This window comes from Euleptes europaea, chromosome 16 (assembly GCF_029931775.1).
Source record: "Euleptes europaea isolate rEulEur1 chromosome 16, rEulEur1.hap1, whole genome shotgun sequence".
NCBI lineage: Eukaryota > Metazoa > Chordata > Lepidosauria > Squamata > Sphaerodactylidae > Euleptes > Euleptes europaea.
This window is the reverse complement of record NC_079327.1, coordinates 47,713,265-47,734,560: the sequence shown is the minus strand read 5'-3', so window position 1 is coordinate 47,734,560 and position 21,296 is coordinate 47,713,265. Positions and strand designations below refer to the sequence as shown.

Sequence of the window (21,296 nt, the reverse complement as noted above, 5' to 3'; positions counted from 1 at the left end):
AGGGACTCCTAATTATATTTGTAGTGCATTCCTTCACTCATGCCTTATTCTTTGCCTTTTCTCACCTTTTACTGCTTTGTACTATATAGCATCATGCTATTGGAATTCTCTCTTCCCAGCACTTCACAGCATTAATATTTATATTAAATTATCAAAATTTATTTTTCTTCATGTCTTTCCCAACTGTTTTCTCCTCCTTATGCTATGGGGGTTACCGCATTATGTATTCCCAGCGATGTATTAAGAGTTTGAAAATGTTACAAAAAACATCGCTTTAAAAGGGTTTTTGGATGCCACGGTTAAAAAATGGTTGGAAGACGTCTTCACAACTAAAGGGGCCAAACAAAGTGCGAACAGTACTTTTTATAACAGTTTCAAACTCTTAATACATCGGTGGGAATACATAGAAAGTGCAAACAGTATTTTTTATAACATTTTCAAACTCTTAATACATCGGTGGGAATACATAATGCGGTAACACCCTATAGCTACAGAGTCTATTTTAGAAGCCTGGTTTTAAAATGTTATCTTTCAGTTATCCTGAATACCTTAAGAGCCACCTGGCAGTGAAGAAAAATGAAGCACCTGACAATCTGTTCAAATTATTCAAAAAGGAGTGGCATTACTAAATATTGAGGAGTCTAAGTAATTGTTTTGATAGTTAACATAATCTCAGATTCAGAGGGCCAACAGGTCCATCTCAGATGGAGTATGGGAACATCTACATTACCCATGAACATCTTAATTATGACAACCAGGAATTAGGCCCCATTCCTGCAGCAGAGCAGGCACCGCAAAAACACTCTCTTTTCTAGCCTTTCACGACTGTCCTTCAGCTAACCAGAATGCTATAGCAAACAGGGCATGTCTGAGATGCACCAGAGATAAAGGAGTGCCCATTTGCAGCTTGAAACTTTCTCTTTGAGAAAACTTGACATTCCCTCCAAACTCTAGTTTCCCAGAACTGAGGCCTTTCTTAACCATTATCATACTAGGTGCTGTCTGGTGGCATTTACTTTAAATTGCTGTTGCAACAGTCTTTCTATACCAGCCTTTACAATTTCTGCAAAGGACAGAACTCTAGCAGTATTTTGGTGTCCCTCACCCAGGGTACCCGGCTGTTCTGCGCCAGACCTTTACTCTCTGCCCTCTTATTGCCTGCCTGTTTAGATCAAGGCACAGAAAAAAATGAGCCAAAACTGACAATCTTGTTCTGGAATGCCTTTGAGTTAATGGCAGCACCTTGTCCTCTTTTATTTGTATCATATGGATGGTTTTTATTATTATGTTTTGTATTTTACATTACTTTCTGTTTTTTTATTCTTGTGAGCCACCATGGGGGCCCTACATGGGGCTGAATGAGAGCATAAAAATGACACAAATCAATCAGTAAAATATAAATAAATCTTAGCTATTGTTGAAACAAATTTGACTTTAATTATAGACACTAAACACACTTCTTCCAATTATTATAATTATGCAGCATACCATTCAAATCCCCACAACAATGTGGATATTCTGGAGTATTAATTTCATAATGACTGTGGCAGTCACTTGGTTAGTATTTTAACCAGAGAACAATTTTTTTTGTTTTTTAATATATAAGAATGATTGCTAAATACATATATATTGCGAACATCATATTTCTAAAAAGGTATATAAATCACGGTTGATAACCAAGCATAATAAGAAATATAGAAAAACAAGTCGGGCCCTGCGAAACACACATTACTTTGGATGCACATAACATCCTGCATGTATATTTGCAAATCTGTTTATATGAAAGAACCAATGCACATTCACTTTTTAAATGAAAACAGGGACTAGAACCTGGATAAATGTGGGGTTTAAATCACATGTTCTGATGTACCTGCGTTAAATGAAACGTGAGATATGCTATAAAGTAATACCCATATTACACAAAATTTACATGCATCCACTGTAATTTGTGAACAGGGCTACTGAATCAGACCATTGCTCTATCAAGGTCAGTACATCTACAGCGGCTCTCCAAGGTCTCAGGTAGGGGTCCTTGTATAACCTACTACCTGATCCTTTTAACTGGAGATGCCAGGGATTGACCTTCTCCATGGCAAGCAGATGCTCTACCACTAAACCCTGGTTCTTCATCACTTATTAGGCCACCTCCTCATTCAGTCCTAAGTTATAAATACATTCTTTTAAGCTAAATATTATGTAATATTTATACATGATTGTTATACACAACTGATTATATTAAAACAAACATTGCAGTCTATTTTCCAAAGGAATATAACATTTAGGCTACAATGTAACCAACCTACATTTAATATAAGAAAAAATGAATTTCTATCAATACACTATTCATCATAGAAATATACTGTACTGCATTACGTTTCAAGAATTAAACTATAATGTACAGTACAAAATTTAACATGTCATGTCTGGAGCAGCAAAACAACAAAGGCCAAAAAAAAGTGAAAGGAATTATAAAATACAGTAGGTATGATTTATAGTAATGTTATGTTGACTATTTAATGCAAAATTGCCCCAAAACAAACCTTTCTAAATAGCTCCAGAGTTTTTGAAAACCGCATTTTTATACACTTTTCTTCCATTAAATGAGTCTGATCCTTCACAGCACTGCTAAGGGGTATATAATTTGCATTTTACCAAAACTTTCCTTGACAAGCAATAGCATTGCTTAGCAGGCCACTGTCTGATTTTAAAAACTGAAAGGGATCATAATAAATTATAGTTAAATTTACAACATTTCTAAGGCAATTTTATGAATATACTCTGTTAGCAAAAGGTCCTTTTAAGCTGGAAGCTTTACTGACCCAAATGTTTGACTCTGCCAAGCAGTACGTGGGTGTTACCTCTGACTCAGGATGCATTTACTCACGTTACAGTTGAGAGAGGCAGAGCCTGGAATGACAGAGATACAGAAGTTTAGGGTGAAGAGAACCACAGATTTCAAGTCCTCCTCATAGGCATAATTGTGAAAATGCTTGGAGTAGGCAGATGTATCATTATAATTAGAAATTTATCAGTAACTTTATTCTAAACCTCTTAGATATTTTATTAATTATAGAAATGTTTTTTTCAATACAACAACACTACGATTTATGCATTTGACATTACTTGGAAGTATCCTAAATGGCTTTTACTTCTAAGTAATCATCAGTTAGTGTGCTGAAATCATTTATGAATTTACCTGAAACACAATGACACCACTCTGGATCAGACACTCCAATTAGGGGCTGCATGGAAGGAGGTCCAAAGAGCAGGGACGTGTTTTATGCTACTACCACAATGAAGAGAATCATGAAGTTAGTCCATAGGAGCTTAAGGGTTGTTTTTCTTAAGCAACCACCCCCTGTGAGCCACAGCAAATTGCTTTTCAAACTGAGGGAACATTAAAAAGCGATTTGTGGTGCAAAATAAGGGTGAGCTGTTCCATGAAAAAAGTCAAACATTCTACTGACATAATGCATGTTGAAGGAGCTCTTTGAACCCTTGCCTTTATTTGGTTCTTTCCAATGACTTGTGCGTGCTGGCAAGACTTTTACTTCTTTTTACTTGAAAGTTTTTGGAACAGCAGAACCTTATGGTTGTATCAAAAACTGCTGAAAATGGTTTGCAGGGGAAGGGCTGCTGTTCAAAATACACAAGCCCAAAGTGTCACTCGGCATATGTAACTAATTACATGATTGTCTTCAGCGTGGCTTGTAGAGTTAATTCTTAGCTTCTTCTGAGGTAGCTGGAGGTGCAAAGTTCTGCAGAAATATCTATGTGAACTCAGATTATAATTTGACCTTGTAGGAGAGATGTCTTTATACTATTTATACTATAGGTGATTATTACGAACTGATTGGTGTGTAATGTTTAGTGCTAGTCACTTTGAGGTAGTTCCTGGATCTGTAGAGATAATGGGGCAACAAGATTCTTTACTACTGTTCCTTCCACCCTTATTATATATGGGCATCACCAAAATTCAAACTGTGTTAAGACTTTGTCGAAGGCTTTCACATCAGAGTTCATTGGTTCTTGTAGGTTATCCGGGCTGTGTAACCGTGGTCTTGGAATTTTCCAAGAAAATTCCCGGATACACAGCCCGGATAACCTACAAGAACCAATGTGTTAAGACTGTGTACAGGAAAATACAATTTATTTTCTCCCTCATAGATTTTTCAATTGGGTTTTTAGTTAGTCTGCAGAGAATTCTCTGTCTTTTCTCTTTTACATTACTGATGACTTGGGTCTCATAGAAAGGACATGGCTGATTTCTTTAACTGGACAGACTATTTGATACACTTCTTTTGAATATTTAGCATAACAAACAAGACCATTCAGTATTCTGCACTCAGAGAATTCAGCTAGTTTCTGAGAGAGATGGTCCTCTTTCAGCCTCACAGATTAACTCTTTCTGGCTTAAGAAGGAATCCTCTTACTTGGAGTGGTAACTGGTTTTGCAAATAGCTGAGTCAATTCTTGAGATTTCTTATCATTTTTAATATATCATATTAAACTATATGCTATCATGTACACAGCCACGTAACTGAACTTGCACAAACCACTAAGACTATCATGGTTCAATCATGGTTTGAACTGCTTCATAGGACAGGACTGCAGATCAAAAATTAGAGCCAGACTTAGAATTTTTTTCCATGGCAGAAAAAAAACCCAATTTCTAAAAAGTCTATTTGAAGTCTATATAAGGAATCAGACTAGATTAGAGTAGCTATTTTAGTATGACTGAGAAGCATCCATTACTTGCCTCTCTTTCAAAGGGTGGGACTTTTTAGAGCTGCTGTGTGCCTACAGTCATCTAGTGTCCAGATCACTTCACAGCACTTGTCAGAAAACATGATGTGGGACCCAGTTTCAGCCCTGGGAATTCTTAACTGGTTGAGTGGTACCATGGAAGTACAGTCCAAATATGGTAATCATGATAGCTTCTGGTATAAAAATCAAACCATGTTCATTACAGTGAACATGGATTTCAGTGCAATGGATTTCAGCATACTCTTATGTCTCTAGAAAATAATAACCAATTGCAGTTATCAACTGAACACTGAAGTTTAGGTTCTGTGTAATATTAAACTTTTTTATTTTTATAAGCAGCTCTGAAAAAGTTTCCAGGCCTCTTCCTACCCTTGTTTAGCTGGCACGTAGCTTTATGTTGTCATAACCTTCCATCTTCTCAGAATAGTTTTTTAGCATGCCTTGAATCACTAGGTCACAAAATTGTGCAACCCCTCTGTACTTAAAATTTTGAAAATATTTCACATTAGAGAACCTTAGAACAGAGATTTATCTTACATGATATAGAGAATCTGAATGAATCACCAGATGGGCTTTTCCAGAGATAATCATAAAAATGTACAACCAGGGGTCATACTATTTTTTCTCTTGTGCCCATGCTCAGTAGACACCAGGAAAGCCATTGGGTACATTTCATATGATCCCTAATGTTGTGGAATTACTTTACCACAACACTAAAATAATAAAAAAAATTCTGCCCAGTTATCTTGGTCACCATGGATACCTGGGAAAATTGTTTTAAAAGTTTTTAAAAGTTGGAGAGAACAAGGCAGGTGTAAGCACTTGTCCCGTGATAATCCCATAAACATCCACAGACGAGTAGTCCAAAAGAGAGTTGATTTATTGGAAGATCTACAGGTTTACAGCAGTTAAGAGTCAAGTTGGCACTAATGAGAACTATAAGCACGGTGCAGGGCATATAATAAAAAGAGCATAGGCCAAATCAGGGTAGATCTGGATGCCATGGCAACCCCTCTCCCATTGAGGTAAGATTCCCACAGAGTTCGGAGTCAAAACACACAGTTGGCAAGGTTAGAGCTGGCCTTGACCAGCACCTGGGAAAACCACAACAATCTCGGTCAGGCCATGCCTGGCATTTCCTGCACAGGCTATGCCTGACAGCAGGGGAGGTCCATTTCCTCTCTATTACTGTGGTTCTGTTTCTTGAAGTTGGTAAACATTGATGGAAGATTTTTTGAACAAACCATAAGGAATGTAGAAAGACTGCATTATAAATAGGACCCTACTGGGAAAATCCAATCATCCCTACTTACTAGCAAATAATGGAAGCAGATAACTCAGTAGTATTAATGTTGAAAGAATAGGTAGTCTAATAGTGCAATTCTAAAGTCTGGAGCTAAAAGTACTTAGGAAGCCAGCCAAGCATTAAGTCGGCAGATCTTGGGGCTATGCCACTCTATGTGGGACTCTAGAAGCGTAGCCTGAAGGCATGGTGGTTGTCACCACAGCCAGCTGCCAGAGATACACTAGCATGGAAAGAGAGGTTCCTGGGGGCATCTGGAATTAGTTGGCTCCCTATGTTGCTTGAACCTGGGAACACCCTCCACAACCAGCATAAAGTTAGTCCAACAAAACCCATGGCATAGCCTATAGGCTTCCATACAGCAGGAGAGTTCAGATGCTCCCAACAACTGCAGTCCTGCCCACAAGCTCCAACATTCATCAGGATGCTATGTCTACAGCCAATCACACCACTACCCAGTTGCTGGACACACCCGTAACACATTCAATCACGTACACATACGCTACATAAATGCCAGCCAGTACATGTATAGTTCAATTGACAGGGTGTGGGGCTCAGGGGTCCATCTCTCAGGACCCTGCCATGGTGGTGGGAAAGGCACAGACAGGGTACTTAGCACCACAGAAGGAGCACTTAGCACTAACACCCAAGAGGGAGAGCAAACATTGTTGCACTGTGACTAACACATCTCCAATCAGAAGCCTTACAGGTACTTTATTTCTGGAGACACAAGGTGAAGTGGTAACCACACACTCCCACTGCACTGCACCCCCCAACAGGTGAATGAGAGTGAAGAACTGGCAGCTACAGACTAGGAGTCTGTAATCCTCTCTCCCTGCCTCTTAATTGTGGCCCCACAGGCGAATGGCTCCCCGGAGAAATGGGGAACAGCAAAATAACCCACCAACCATAGTTACATAAAACAGCAAAAGAAACACATACACACGGTACTTTTGGGTAATAAAATGGCCACAGCTTTTTATTGATCACAACAGAATGGACCATTGGCAGAAAACCATGAGGTCGGATCCAAGTATCGGATCACCACACCTGTCATCCGATATATCGAAAGCATCGATAAACGGCCCAACCGCCTGTTGGGCAAACCACCGGAGAAGCGCTTAGATGGCCCCACCAGGACGGGAATCACTGTGTGGAGCCAGTGCCACCTGGGATTGGAGCACCAAACACAAGCCCCGCAGCTGGGCAACGGTGTTGTACTCCATCTCAAGACCCCTTATGGGGGTCCCCACAAACGGGAAGGAAAGGCACATCTTCCCATCTTGGATCAGACTCCATGCAAAAACCGCCCAAAAGCTGTGACGGAAAAAAATACAACATCAGAAAATAGGGAGGGTGGGTGGTACTCACTCACCTCCGTCCTGATGAAAAGAGGACGGTGGCCGGCTGCGCTCCGCTTTTTAAAAGGCGCAGGGTGAGGCCGGGGGTCAGGCGGCCGCCTGACGTCACTCCCCCACGCCTCCCTGATCGCCAGGATTACCGTGGGGCAGGCGATGTCTTGTGGGATGAGCGGCGCCCCCCCCTTATGGCACCCCCTCTTCTCCCCGGAGCCGCCCAGGTAAGTCCACAATGCCCTACATGTTTATTCAGGTCTGGTTGCTTCTTTGAGTGCAATCCTAACAATGCAGACTCCTACAGCATAGGCCAGCGATATGCATGTATATGAACACAGCTTGAGGCAGCAGTACACCCCATGTCATATAAAAGGGGACTTCCCCAGGACAGTGTATCTAGGTGTACTGCCTATGGTGCAGAAAGGGCTGGCAGTGATGCTGGCAGCCATGTACTGTGGGCATGGCCCCCCTGCAAGGGTACAATCTCCCCTGCAGGTAGGGGACATGGGGTACAACTGCAGTTTGGGATGGCAAGAAGTCACTCCTCTGTGTGCCGCAGAACCGCTGGCTGAACACTCACGGCACCTATTGCCATACAGGATGGAAGCCCTTTGCACTAGCACTAGCAAGTGAAGCAGACATAGTTGCACTGCAACTCTGCACAGGGAATGAATAAACCTAAGTTGGGTGGCTACACCATGCACTGTAGGGTGGACAGCCTGGAATGCTGAGCCCCCAACCATCATAGAGGACCGAACCACCAGGGCCCCAGGATCATGACTCTACTGGCCACTGGCACCATGTGGTTCATCAGACACATACCCTTCATTGCCCATGTCACTGTTTCCTGTCTTTCAAGTAGCAATTCAATGAGAAGTGGACCTGGGAAGATGACAATTCTAGGTATGGTAAAGGTTGGCTGCGCTGACAAGCATAGAATCTGCCACTCTTCCACAAGACTGCTACCTTGCCAGTTCCAGCTCAACTCCCTGCCCCATCCTGAGCTGTTCACATCACCCATCCATCCAGCATGGCAACCCCACTGACAAGGCATGCTGTGTATCACTCCCTGTCCCCATGAGCTCTCACTGAAGCTTACCATGGCACAGGAACCATACTACACAATGTCATCTGGCAACTCCATTCCTTAGACCTCTCATGATTTCCCTGCTGTTGTTTAATAATCTGGAGTGCTCAACAACTGTGTTCCTTTGTCATTGGTGTTGTACAGATGAGGCTTGTTCCCTACCCCCTTGCCACTCACCCCCTCTGCTGCCTTGGGTGTGTGGTCCAAAGGGGGGGATACGTATGCTCTTGCATGGGTTGTCTGGGTTTCACACTCCACCACACCACTGCTGACATCTGATAAACCATGTAGCTTGACAGGGGGCACGGGTGCTTGGGGTGGAGGGGGTGCTAAGGCACAAGGGAGCTGAGAGAGTCTTCTATGAGTGTAGGAACAAGATGGTAGGATGGGGCACGGCACCGAAAATGATGGGTGCAGGAGCAGCCCATCAGCACAGCTGTCCCATCCCGTGATGCAGTTTGTGATGGCAAAACTGGCTGTGAATGGCTTGATGACCTCGGGGCTTTCCCTACGTAGAGATCAAATTTGGACCCTGGCCTTGCTATCCCAGTGCTTTTCCACTGGGTCATGCCTGTCTTGGTTGTGTTCCATATGGCTGGTGGAGTTATCAGGGCTGCAGTGGAATTTCTAATGCCCTATGCCATTCACCCATTGTGTGCACCCATTTGGCTCAGTGGTTAAGGTGTTGGTCTTAAGAAAGGGAGATGTAGGTTCAAGCCCGGCCTTATCTTTTGATGCTGGTCAGCCCTGGCAAAAGTGGTCTTTGCTTTTGGCCACCTTCACCTCCCTGGGGCTGAAACACTGAGCTATGGGGCAGATGGATACGCCTTTGTTGGAGGTGCTACACTGTGCAGACATCAGGAGAGCAAGTAGGTAACAGTAACACTGCCTGACAAGAGAGAACTCTGCAACTGCTGAGACTGAAACACACATCTGTGGTGCACCCCAAAGTGCATTGTCTCCAGGGCTCCTGCTGCTTGTGCCATGGAACTCCATTGGAGTTGCAGTGTTGGCAGGTCTTTTCTCCCTACCTTCTGGCACTCCACCTGTGGGGAAGAGTGAAATTGGGAAGGGCATGGCCTAATTGGTGGGTGGCTGCACTGATGTGTGCCAATCATAGGGAAGTCATTGGAGCACCACCTCCAATTAATGGATATCGCTGTAGTTGAAGGAATTCAGGCACACTCACTATGCCATTTAGGCTGTGCTGAGAGGAGTTTGTTATGGCCCCATAGATATGAAAGCCATTTATTTCCTTCACCTGTTCTTTATTCTTAGTTATTCAAAATGATGTTTTTTCTGCACATATAAAGCATTTTTTATTTGGCCTTACTTTTACAAGGACTGTTCCTATCTTTTAATGAAAAGGGAAAAGCATTTCCTCATTTAAGTTGTGTTTGATACTCTGTATTAATGATTTAGGATAAAATACCTCCTAATCTGGGTGTACTGCCAATAAGTTACATCAAGTCATAACACCACGGTTCTTATCATCACAAAGCCAATCAGAAGCAACACCACACCTTATGCCTGCAACACAAAGCTTTAAGCATATAATACCAAATCAGAGTCAGGTCTCACCAACAGAATACAAAGGTGAAACGGGTCAGCCTGAGATAAGGAGACAGCCTGTTTTAAACAGGTCCTGAAGGGTTTTTGTACTTTAATTCCTACGTTATGTTAAGTTTTAATGAATTGAATGGTTTAATTAATTATATTAGAGAGATATAAATATAGTCTTAAAAACACTGAATGTCAGATTTCTCTAATCTACTGCATTAGATTAGAGGGTCTCGAAAATTGAGATTGGTATGTATGTATGTTTCATACTTAGGCTGAAAAACCTTATTATATAGAGCTTGCTTGTATACTGTTATATTATTTTCAATACTTATATACATATATTTACACAGCACATATATTTTGTTTGCAGCTTTTACAATAAAAAGAACTTAGTTCAAGTTCAAGTTGTGTCCTGCTTATTGGCGATTAAGCTGAACAAGATAACATATCTCTTCTTAGGAAGGGGTTGATTCTAAAAGCTTTATCATTGAACAGCACAGATCGCTTCAAGCTAGTTTCTTTTTCCTTTGCGAAATGTCCATCAGTATTGACGGGCAGAGGCTATGCCATGGCAGAGCCCCAGCAGCCCCTCAGGATTGCACTGATGGTCATTACTACTGAGTGTCTCTCAGGTGAAGGTTTTCATCGTTTTGATGACAACTGCATTTTGGAATTTATTGAAGCACCTTTTATGACACACCAAAAATGTCATAGTGGATTAAAAAAAAAAACTCATACAAGTTACAGCAATCACAGATGCCTTTTTTTGTCTCACTGGGATAGGTATGTGTGATCCTTATGCATTCTCTATTATGATTAAAACATATTCTGAAATAATCAGACCAGCAAGTCAAGGATATTTTTTTTCCATGCGAAGGATTTTACGATGAATGAACACTTAATTATCCCACACACGAAACATCTATCACAAAACAGTCCACCACTGTCTAAAGATCAACCTGTACATAATATCACACAGAGATGAGATATCTTACCTGCATTTGAAATAGAAATGGTTTCCTATTCATATGTATCACTCATTAAAAAAACTTTATGCTCCTGCATTTTTGTTGTAAATTGTTAGTTTTATGATTAGCATATTCATAGTTCTTTGTCATGCAGCTCTGGTGGTGGGAGGTGGTGCTCTACCTAGGCAACTGCATGATGTTCTCCCTCCTTGTCTGAATGGTTCTTCTTTATCATGGTTATTAGGTATTGTGATAGCCAACAAGAAGGAACAGTTCCCCTCCTGCCCCACTGCTTCCTCTTTCAGCACCTTGCTTGTTTTATCAGGGACTAACTGTGCAATCCTAAGCAGTGTTACACCCTTCTCAAGCTACTGTCATTCTCCATTAAGATAATTTAAATGATTTAAATAAACATGTTACATCAGATTACACTATGTATGGCACAAGAAGAGTTTCCAGTTCAATGTTTTCTGCAAAGACCCACATCACCGATCCAGTCATGCTGGACTAAGACTTACAGTCATTTAAGTTATCTTAAGGGTGGAGAGATTTCCACCAATTTCCCCTTCTTCTGTAGCCCACTGAGCCAACCAAAATGCTGCTCCTGGGATCAGCTGACAATTAGGAAGGGCACAGGGGCAAAGTGGAGACCTGCAGTGGGAGGGAGAAATCAGTAGAAATCACTTCACCATCTTAAGAAAACTTAAGGGCCCTTTAACCTTTGCAATGCGTGGTTGAATACAGGCCATTGTGTATGACCCTAAAACATGCAGAGAAACTCTATAAGGTGACATATTATTCCAGTAAGGAACTGTATTAATCATTACAATTTGAAGTAAAAATTGTTTATATTACTGCCCGTACAAGAGAAACAAGAAAATACAAATAATGTACTATGGAAAGAGTCTCACTAGCATTATAAGCAAGTAATATTTAAGTTCTTAGTCTACAGTTCAACAGTAAAAGATCTCCACTGTAACTATTTCATCCAAAGTAAAATACTTTCTGAAATGTGAATTAACCCATACAATTATTAAAAGGTTTCTAAAGACGTGTTGCTATTGTAGCAGTAACAATGATATCACTCCTCACTTCTTGCTGAGTTTGCAAGTTTACTTTTCAACTGTCAATGAACTGTTGCTTAGAGCTAGTCTCATCTTGGACAGTTAGTTGAAACATTTACAGAAAAAAAGTTAGATTGCTTTTTAAATAGAGGTTAAGAGTTAAGATTGGCATTCTTATCTTGCTATATGATGTATCTCGTATGCACATGCTGATTGGCAGATTTGCACTTATGTTGCTTATCTCACATTTAGTTATAACCAACTAGATATAATCACATAATTGGAATAGATCTTATCTAGAAAAAGACTGATATTTTCCCATAAATATGCACTCCTGTGACTAGCAAATCAGATTTTCTAGCTGGAAGTCTCAGAAGAAGAACAGGTGACATCTCTAGGTGAGATTTTTGGGTAGCTTGGGCTTTTTAAATAATCCCTAAAAGCAGTGAGAAAAAAAGCTGAAACCTGATACTTTTTTATAACTATTACTTGTTATAATATGATTATTATGCTACAAACTTTGATAATTCTAGCAGTTATCTTTACCATAATTGTAGGGTTAACTTTTTCATGCCTACTTTTTCTGGCTTGTTCAATAAAAAGATTTTTTTCCCCAAAAGAAGATAAAAGATCCCACAAGTGTTCTATCTGATTTGCTGTTCAATAGTTCAGAGAACTGAACCTACTCCCTACTCTTTTGTATTATTAGAGTTCAAGGTTGTAAATCTCCTTCAATAAGATCCTTATTGGCGAACTCTGCTGTTAATCAGTTTTGCAAAGACAAAGCCTTGAAAATTGTTTAGTACAGATCCTCTCATAGGATGTGGGAGGGAATCTATTGTTACATTATACCATGCCAGAAAGGTACATCTCAACTCTGAACCATCTTAGATATCATTATCCAAACCCCACAGTGAGGTCAAATTTGCCATACTGAATTGCACCTATCTCTACTTTTATAAAGCAGACTTTTCCTGACTGCTATGTCAGTTTCTTGCTAATATGAATCCAAAACTAGTTTTTGCTTATGACTTTTGTGTTTTATCTGTCACTTTTAAAATGAGGCAGACTAGATAACAACAACACTCCAAGACTTTATCAGTGCTGTGGTTTAGAAATACTGTTCTTCCTCATGCAACAGCAAATCAAAATATGATTTATATTATCTTAATTTGAATGGAAAATGTCACTTATAAGCATCAGATTCATGTTAAAATACATATATGGGATTTAGTAATTATTTTATACAGAGATAATAATTCACACTGAATTAGCATGTCAAAATATATTAAGTAGAACATATGGTATATTATAAAGTTCTGACAAGTAGCTGACTTGAATCCAAAGATCTCTGTGTGGGAGCAGAAGCCACTTCTACATTTCCCACCTCCCTACTATAGCCACTTACATGAATGGAATGCTGCTCCTGAGTGGCAGAGTACCATCTGGAATTGCATGCAATGTGGCACAGGAGATGCAGCCAGAGGTGGAGGATATTTCACACACATACATACAGTATAATGTGTGATAACATGTAAAATGTCCACTCTAGTGCAAGCCATGACCCTTCACACAAAGTATAATCCACTCTGTTCACTGGTACATATATATTTTTATGTTTGTATATATATTTGTTGGTTCAGTTTAGAGTCCTTAAAAGTCTATGTAAAATTAAATTAAACAAATTAAAATTAAACACAGATACTATCTCCACAATAGGGTTTGCAAAACAAACAAACAAACAAACAAACAAACAAACAAACAAACATACCACAAAGTGAAATCTGAGTTTTATGAGACTAAAAAAAACCCTGAGTCAGGTTCTTTAATTCTGGGATTGAAGCTAATCATATTAGGAATGCAATCCAATAGTCAGCACCATTCGTTTAAATGGGAAGCACATTTTCAGGCTTAACTCCTCCACTCCACCCAACTGATGAAATTGGAACCGAACTACTCAACCTGCCAAACGTCAGGCACATAGGACTAAGTATCCCCGTTCCATTCTTACAAAGCTGGCACAGGAAGGTGTGCAAGGGCACAATATTTCTCAGCATCCTCACACAGAGTCTACATTTAAACACAGTTATATGAGGTAAACATTCATTGCCCCTTCTTACCCCCCTGACCTCACTGTGCTCTGTTTAAATATGTTTCCAACAGTGTAGTTCAGTAAAGTAAAGGTCAGGGGATAATCAGCATTACAGTTCCTCACCCATACATTTTGTTTTTCTTTTGCCTTAACTTCAGCATGTTGGGCATTCCTATGCGACTTTTAAATACGTTAAAGATGTCTGGAAGATCTCACAGATAAAATCAGTGTCTCTCTCTCTCTCACACATAGAGAGGATGGCCTTCATCATCCCTGATCTTTGTCATGTCTCCATTATGTATGTACATATTTGTCTGTAGTTTGCATTTTACTATTGTTGGGAGCATGAGGGAAGCTTATATGTCTATTCTACCTTTGCAGGACACACAGGGTGCCTAGGGTTTCTGCCACTTCCCCACCAGTGTATGTAGCCTTATCTACCAGCATGTGCAAGCAACATTTTTTCCATTGTTTTCTGCAGGCTGGCTTCCTAGCATAGTTGAAAGGAGTCTTACATTTTGCCTCTTAATCCTACTCTATACTTACATAGACTCATAAAGCTATCCCAAAGTCTCAATGTGGAATGGTTAGCAGAAAAATTGAAATGCTGTGTGTAGAAATGAAAGATGAGATGATCCTGTTAGGTGGGAAGATGGTTACTAAGAAACCCAAAGCAGAACTTAAGTCATGCTGGATCAGTCCAGCATCCTGTTTCACAAAGTGGCTAACCAGATGTCCCTGGAGGCCTAAGTAGGGCACATGTGTAACCCTCAAACACAGAACTTTACTGACTCTGAACATCAAGATTCCATTCCTACTCTCACGCCTATTTAATGGGGATATTATGTTGGATCTTATCAACCACAAGCATAGTGCAAATAGTTCCTCAAGTGTTGCCAGTCATACATGGTTTTTGACAAAAAAAAGTCTGCAAACCTTGTAAAATTATCTGTATTAGCCTTTTGCTGTCCATGTAATCTAGTTGCTTAAAAAAAGGAGTGGCAGCTTCAGGTATCTGGCCAGAGGCAGACCTAGGCTTATGGAGTGGTGGCTAGGGCTGTTGATTCGGTTCGGCCCGAACTGAAAAACAGCTGAATTTCCCCTGATTCAGCGGTTTTTAGTTCGGGAGGAACCGAACTCAAAAATGGCGGGAAACCGGGGGAGCCGAATTCAGCGAGTTCGTGAGTTCACGAATAAATCCGGCAAATTCGGGGCCGTCAGTAAGCCGCATAACCGTCAGTATGCAGCATTCTCCTCCCCCGGCCAATCGGTGGCCAAGCTGGGTCTTCTTCTGGCCAATCAGTCAGGATTGAGTACTGGAGGAATCAGCTGATGTGCGGCCCGGCCGGGAAGAAGAGAGAGAGAGAGGGAAATCCTCCTGTGTGTGGGGGGGTGTGCTTGTGCACATTTACTCCTTTCCGTGGCTACAGGGGGCGCATTTTTGGGGGTACAGACCCAAAAATTTCAGCAAAGATTCAAACAAGCCTTCTTAAGAGACCACCCAAGTTTTGTAAACATTGGGTCAGGGGGTCCCGAGATATGGGCTCTCTTTTTTCTTTCCATGGCTGCAGGGGGCGCATTTTTGGGGGTACAGACCCCAAACTTTCAGTGGAGCTTCAAATGATCCTTCTTAAGAGACCCCCCAAGTTTTGTAAACATTGGGTCAGGGGGTCTCGAGATATGGGCTCCACCCCTTTTCCCTCCCCCCTTTTCCATTTCCATGGCTGCAGGGGGCGCTTTTTTGGGGATGCAGCCCCCAAAATTTCATCATAGCTTCAGACGATCCTTCTTAAGAGACCACCCAAGTTTTGTAATGATGGGTTCAGTGGAGGCAGAAATATCGGCTCCCCCCTTTTCTCTTTCGGTGGTTGTAGGGGGTGCATTTTTGGGGGTGCAGACCCCAAACTTTGAGCGGACCTTCAGACAATCCTTTTTAAGAAACCACCCAAGTTTTGTAAACATTGGGTCAGGGGGTCCCGAGATATGGGCTTTCCCCTTTCCCCTTTTCCCTATTGGGATGAATGGGATCCTGTATGCATCTCCTCCAGAGCAAAACGTCCCGTGCCTAAATGGAAACGTCTTGGATTACCCAGTCCTCCCCAGCCCCTCCTGATGGAACAGAAGACAGCCACAGTAAGACCCCTTTGGGGGCTTTAATCTATAATTTTTCTCCTGGGTATGTGTGTGTGTGGGGGAAAGCAGAGTCTGTGTGTGTGTGGGGAGGGAGCAGTTTCTGTGGGTGGGTGGGGGAAGCCAAAGGGGGCTTTCGCCGGTTCTGCCTGGGGTGTGTGTTCCCTCTCGAGTCTCTCGCTCCCTGGTTTGAGGGGGGGCGGTTCAGTTGTGCGTCTTCTGGTTTTCCCTCATTCATAAGATCGGTTAGGTCTATTTTGATGATTGCTCAAAACTGGTTTTCAAATGGTGACTTGAAGAATGCATTTTCCTGGTCCTGAGTCCCATTGCAAAAGGGGAAATTCCACCCCTCCTGCTCATTATGCATAGCTAGCTGCCTCTGTCCCTTTCCATGGTTTGCAAACTCCCAGGTGTCAGGTGTTGCTTTGCACGGTTGCAAAGGTGTTGTTTTACAAGGTTGTGTTGCTTTTGCAGTCCTGTTGCTTTTGCAGTCTGTTGCTTTGCAAACGTCTCAGCTGTTTGTCGGGGCTGGGAGCTTTGTGCGTGGGCGGCAAGCTCTGCTGAGAGATGCACATTAAGGGTGGGGGGGACCCCTTTCAGGGCCCATATCTCAGCCCCCCCCCTGACCCAATCTTTACAAAACTTGGGGGGTCTTTCAAGAAACGTCCTTTGAAGCTCCGCTGAAAGTTTGGGACCTCTACCCCCAAAAATGCCCCCCCAGAGCCGCGGAAAGGCGCGGTTGTGTTTTTAATGGCTTTATTCGGCCGAATTTTTTTTCCAAACTTTGAATTCCCGCCGAATTGCAGACCCGAAGCAGGAGAGTTCGGACTTTGGCATATCCCGAATCTAAATGGGCTGAATTCAGCTGAATCCGAACTATACCGAAATTTTTTTAATTCAGCAGCCCTAGTGGTGGCAGTACATGTTAACTGAAGGGTGGCTTGACATGGTTGAACATGGATCCAGGATATACAAGCATTCCTAGAACTGATCCCACCCCAAACTAGGTTTTGGTAGCAATGACATTATGTAAAGAAATCCCTCTTACCCTTTATCCTTCCATGTGAACAAAGCAGGGAAAAACCCAATACTTTCCCAGATGACATCCTATGATGCTTCTAAATATGCACTGCCTAGGTAGCAATTCCTATTCATGTTTTTTTTAACCTCATAACATTATTTTTCTGTATCACTGACCATGTAATCCTAAGCAGAGTTACACCCTTCAAAACCAACTGACTTCAAGTTATTTAGAAGGGTGTAAGTCTCCTTAGGATTGCACTGTAAGTTTTCTTGATGAGGGAATGCCACAAAAGTGGGTTGCTAGTTGCCGAGCAGATTCAGCTTTTATTGGCCACGAGCCTACAAAAAGACAATAGCTAATATTTACACTAGTAAAAGCCTACACTGTTCAAAGACAAGAATATCTAAGTGCCATTTGGTATTGCAGAGAATGACTGGTATCTACCCAATCAGTCTATTTGTATTTTTGCTTTTGCTTTTATGCTTGTTATGACCATGTGGTTACAACAAACGTATCTACTCTACTCAGTCTCCACGTTGACTATGGATGACACAGCTTCATAAGCACACAGTGTTCTCTCTACTTTTTTGTAAAGTCTCTCTGGATCATGAAAATTAGTTAATGACATTGTCAGTCTTACATAGTCCTTGCCAGTCTTTCATAAAAATGACAAAACGAGTAATTTTTAAAATCTCTTTAGCTGCTAAAGATTATAAGACAGTACATTTTAATATATACTGATTATTAGCTTGCACAGCCTTCAAGTGATACAGAATTCAATTATACATACCACAGTTTGGTGGTTAACTTGAATCACTTCATCTCCAGCATGGATTTTCTTACACCGATCTGCAGGTGACTGAATTTAAAATAAAAGAGATGATAAAGAATACAGTCCTTACTGGCTATCATCTCTCCTTTAGCAGAAGCAAGATTGTTAGGCTATGCAAACTGTGTTAGTTCTATATTTTCAAGTAGGCAAAATATGTCTTCATTATTTTGAAATTAAATTTATACAATAAAGAACTGTTAGGGCATATCACAATGAATCATTTAATAAGATTCATATCAGAATGTTTATAGGCACAGATAAAGATCCAGAGAACACACATAGTCGTATAAGAAATTGAAAAGGCTCTTATTACATAGAAATGGTGAGCATTTGTAACAGCTCCAAAACACCCAAAAATTAATTTAAATCATAAATGCTCTAATCATTCTTTTCCAGAACATTAATTTTGCCCCAAAGTAAACATTTCCCCTTATAAGTATATGTTGTCCAATCCATGGGGGGGGGGGGGAATGTAAAAAGGCAAATGTCTATGACGATTATCATTTGCTGGAATGTAGAAGCAAGCAAATAGGCCTCTGAAAATGCACAGAAAAACCAAGCCAAAAAGGTAGTTATTCTCAGCTCCCCAATTCTTTTCATAATTTTCCTCAGGGGAATTTGTTGAACAGTTAGACACAATATACTTATTTTAATAAGAAATATAAAATAGTTGCTTTCCCAAATATGATAGCAATGTGGGAAGACAGCTACTTTACACGTCTACTCCATACATGGTCTGAAACTGAGGATTTTCTTTGAAGCAGTTATACATTTTTAGATTTGTCTGTTGTAAATGTGTGAATTCTCTACTGTAGAAGCTTTGGCAGCCTCTGTTTATCTAAATGTTAAGGTAACATTCTGCTAGTATATCAATTAAGGATTGATCGATGATTATATTAGTTTTTTTCATACAGTATACTGCATGAGTTTTTAAAACCACTGTCAAACAGTTTTATAAGACCTGGTACCTTAGAGACCAACAAGATCTTCGGGGTCTCTAAGATGCTACTGGACTCGAATCTAGTTCTTCTACTGCAGACCAACATGGCCTGCCCTCCTGAAACTAGTTTTATAAGAATGTCTCTGGATATTTGGACTCTGTAATAGGATCTCATTCTATATTAAGTTATTTTCCAATAAGTCTACGCTATCCAAGTAAAAAGATTCCAATAATATTAATATTTCTGTGTAGCAAAACATACACTATGGTATATAAACAATCATTAAGCCAGGATGTATAAATGCAAGACATTTTAAACAAAGTCAGCTGGAGAGGAAAATACCATTAAAACTGGCCACTCAAAGGGGGCAGGGTTATTGAGAAATCAGTATACTGTATAAATCAAGCAAAGAGCTCTATGTGCTCAAGAAACTATCTAGCTGAGTTCTGGGTCATAAAAGAGTCTCTAATTTATTGACTCCAGGTATACACATCAGGATAGTGTTACATGTTTAAAATAAAAATTAAGACTTTCTAATCGTACATGAACTTCCATAGTATATGAACTTCCATATGAGAGCAGTGGTTCTCAAACTATGGTTCTTAGGAGTCCTGGAATTCTTTGAAAAACTATCAGAAGTTCCTCAATGAAAACCTTGCTAATGCTCAAGACAGCTGCCCTGACAATTACTGATGTTCCACTGCATCCTCAGGGAAGTGTAATAATAGGCCCAATGGACCTCATTGGCACATTATGTACACAAACACTGCACTTTACAGCATCCATGTGAATTTACACAATATACTAGTACTCCACAGAATGTAAAAAAATATATTCAATGTGAAGCAAACCAATGTGAAGCAATGTGAAGGTGGTTCCCTGAATGTGGAAAGTCCTGGAAACCACTCATCAGAATATCCTGGGCCTGACTGCAATCCTGTGCAGTGGTGTTCCAGTCTATACATGCTAAAATCAATGGATTTAGATTTAGGTTGGAGAGCCAGCATGCTGCCGAGGTTAAGGTGTCGAGCTAGGACCTAGGAAATCCAGGTTCAAATCCCCACTCGCACCATAGAAGCTTGCTGGGTAAACTTGGGCAAGTCACACACTCTCGGCCCATACCCAGGCTAGTATTTGGATGGGAGACCTCCAGGGGCGTAATGCGGAGGCAGGAAATGGCAAACCACCTCTGAACATCTCTTGCCTTGAAAACCCTATGGGGTTGCAGTAAATCAGGTGTGACTTGACAGCAAACACTCCCCCCCCCAAAAAAAAACACTGTGCATAGGACTTATCTGAAACTTCATTCTCACATGTTTTAAAATGTCCAGTCTGAACAATCAAATTCAAATACTTTCCAAACCACCCAAAATACAATTGCCTAGAAGGTCAACAAATAATTCTCCCAATCCAAGTATTCATCATTGTAATATATCTTGGAAACACCAGAACATCAAGGCTGAAATTTTATGAACTGTGAACTGGACAGAGTTCACGGAAGGTAGTTTTGTCATGTCTATTTTTCCATTGGAGTCCCCAGATTCTCCCCCCTTCTCAGCTAGGCTGGAGGGTCAGAGAATCCTTGGGAGTGCAGATGGTGGGGAGAGTTGCCAAAACTACTCCCCTCTGTACAATCTATTCTGCAAAAAAGCAAAAACTTTATGGGATGCAAGTGTGTGTGGTTTCTCCTTCTCCAGCTGTAGCTACTCTCATAGCAAATGTCATCCTGATGAATCCCATCCTTCAGGGATGGCTTTTTGGGAGTAGTTTCAGTAGGATGGGTAAGGTGGCAAAGATCCCATTCACAGTTAATATGTTCCACACCACTGAGTTGATTAGAGCCCATTCCTGGGGTGGGGGTGTTGTGTGGCGGCCAGGCATGGCACAGCCACGCTGCCGCCTAAGAGGATTCCTAGTCACAGCAGAGACAAAAATCCAATTTTTAAATAATAAAAAATAGAAGGGCAAAAAAAAGCCCCGTTGCCTTTAACAGGACTATGCCAACAGTTTGCGGGCCGAAAGGGACTAGGTAGCTGCTTAAAGGCAGCTCTGCCCCTGGGAACACCTCCCGGGACGCCGCCACAGGGACTTGCGCCAGGTGAATGCCAGCGGGAGGCTGAGCTGGTGGGGGAAATGCCCCTCATGGCAGCATAAGTGCCCGTTAACATAG

General features: G+C 41.2%; 1 protein-coding gene across 6 annotated transcripts in view; it reads right to left on the bottom strand.

Moving 5' to 3' along the window:
* CNKSR2 (connector enhancer of kinase suppressor of Ras 2) overlaps window positions 1–21,296 on the bottom strand; it is a 227,681-nt gene that overhangs the window by 89,152 nt on the left and 117,233 nt on the right. For 5 of the 6 annotated variants that reach the window (XM_056861670.1, XM_056861672.1, XM_056861671.1 and 2 more), the window contains one exon: window positions 18,144–18,212. The exons of the other annotated variant lie outside the window; for it this stretch is intronic. In XM_056861670.1, the coding sequence (XP_056717648.1) occupies window positions 18,144–18,212 (69 nt within the window). The remainder of the gene's footprint in view (window positions 1–18,143; window positions 18,213–21,296) is intronic. 6 annotated transcript variants of the gene reach the window in all.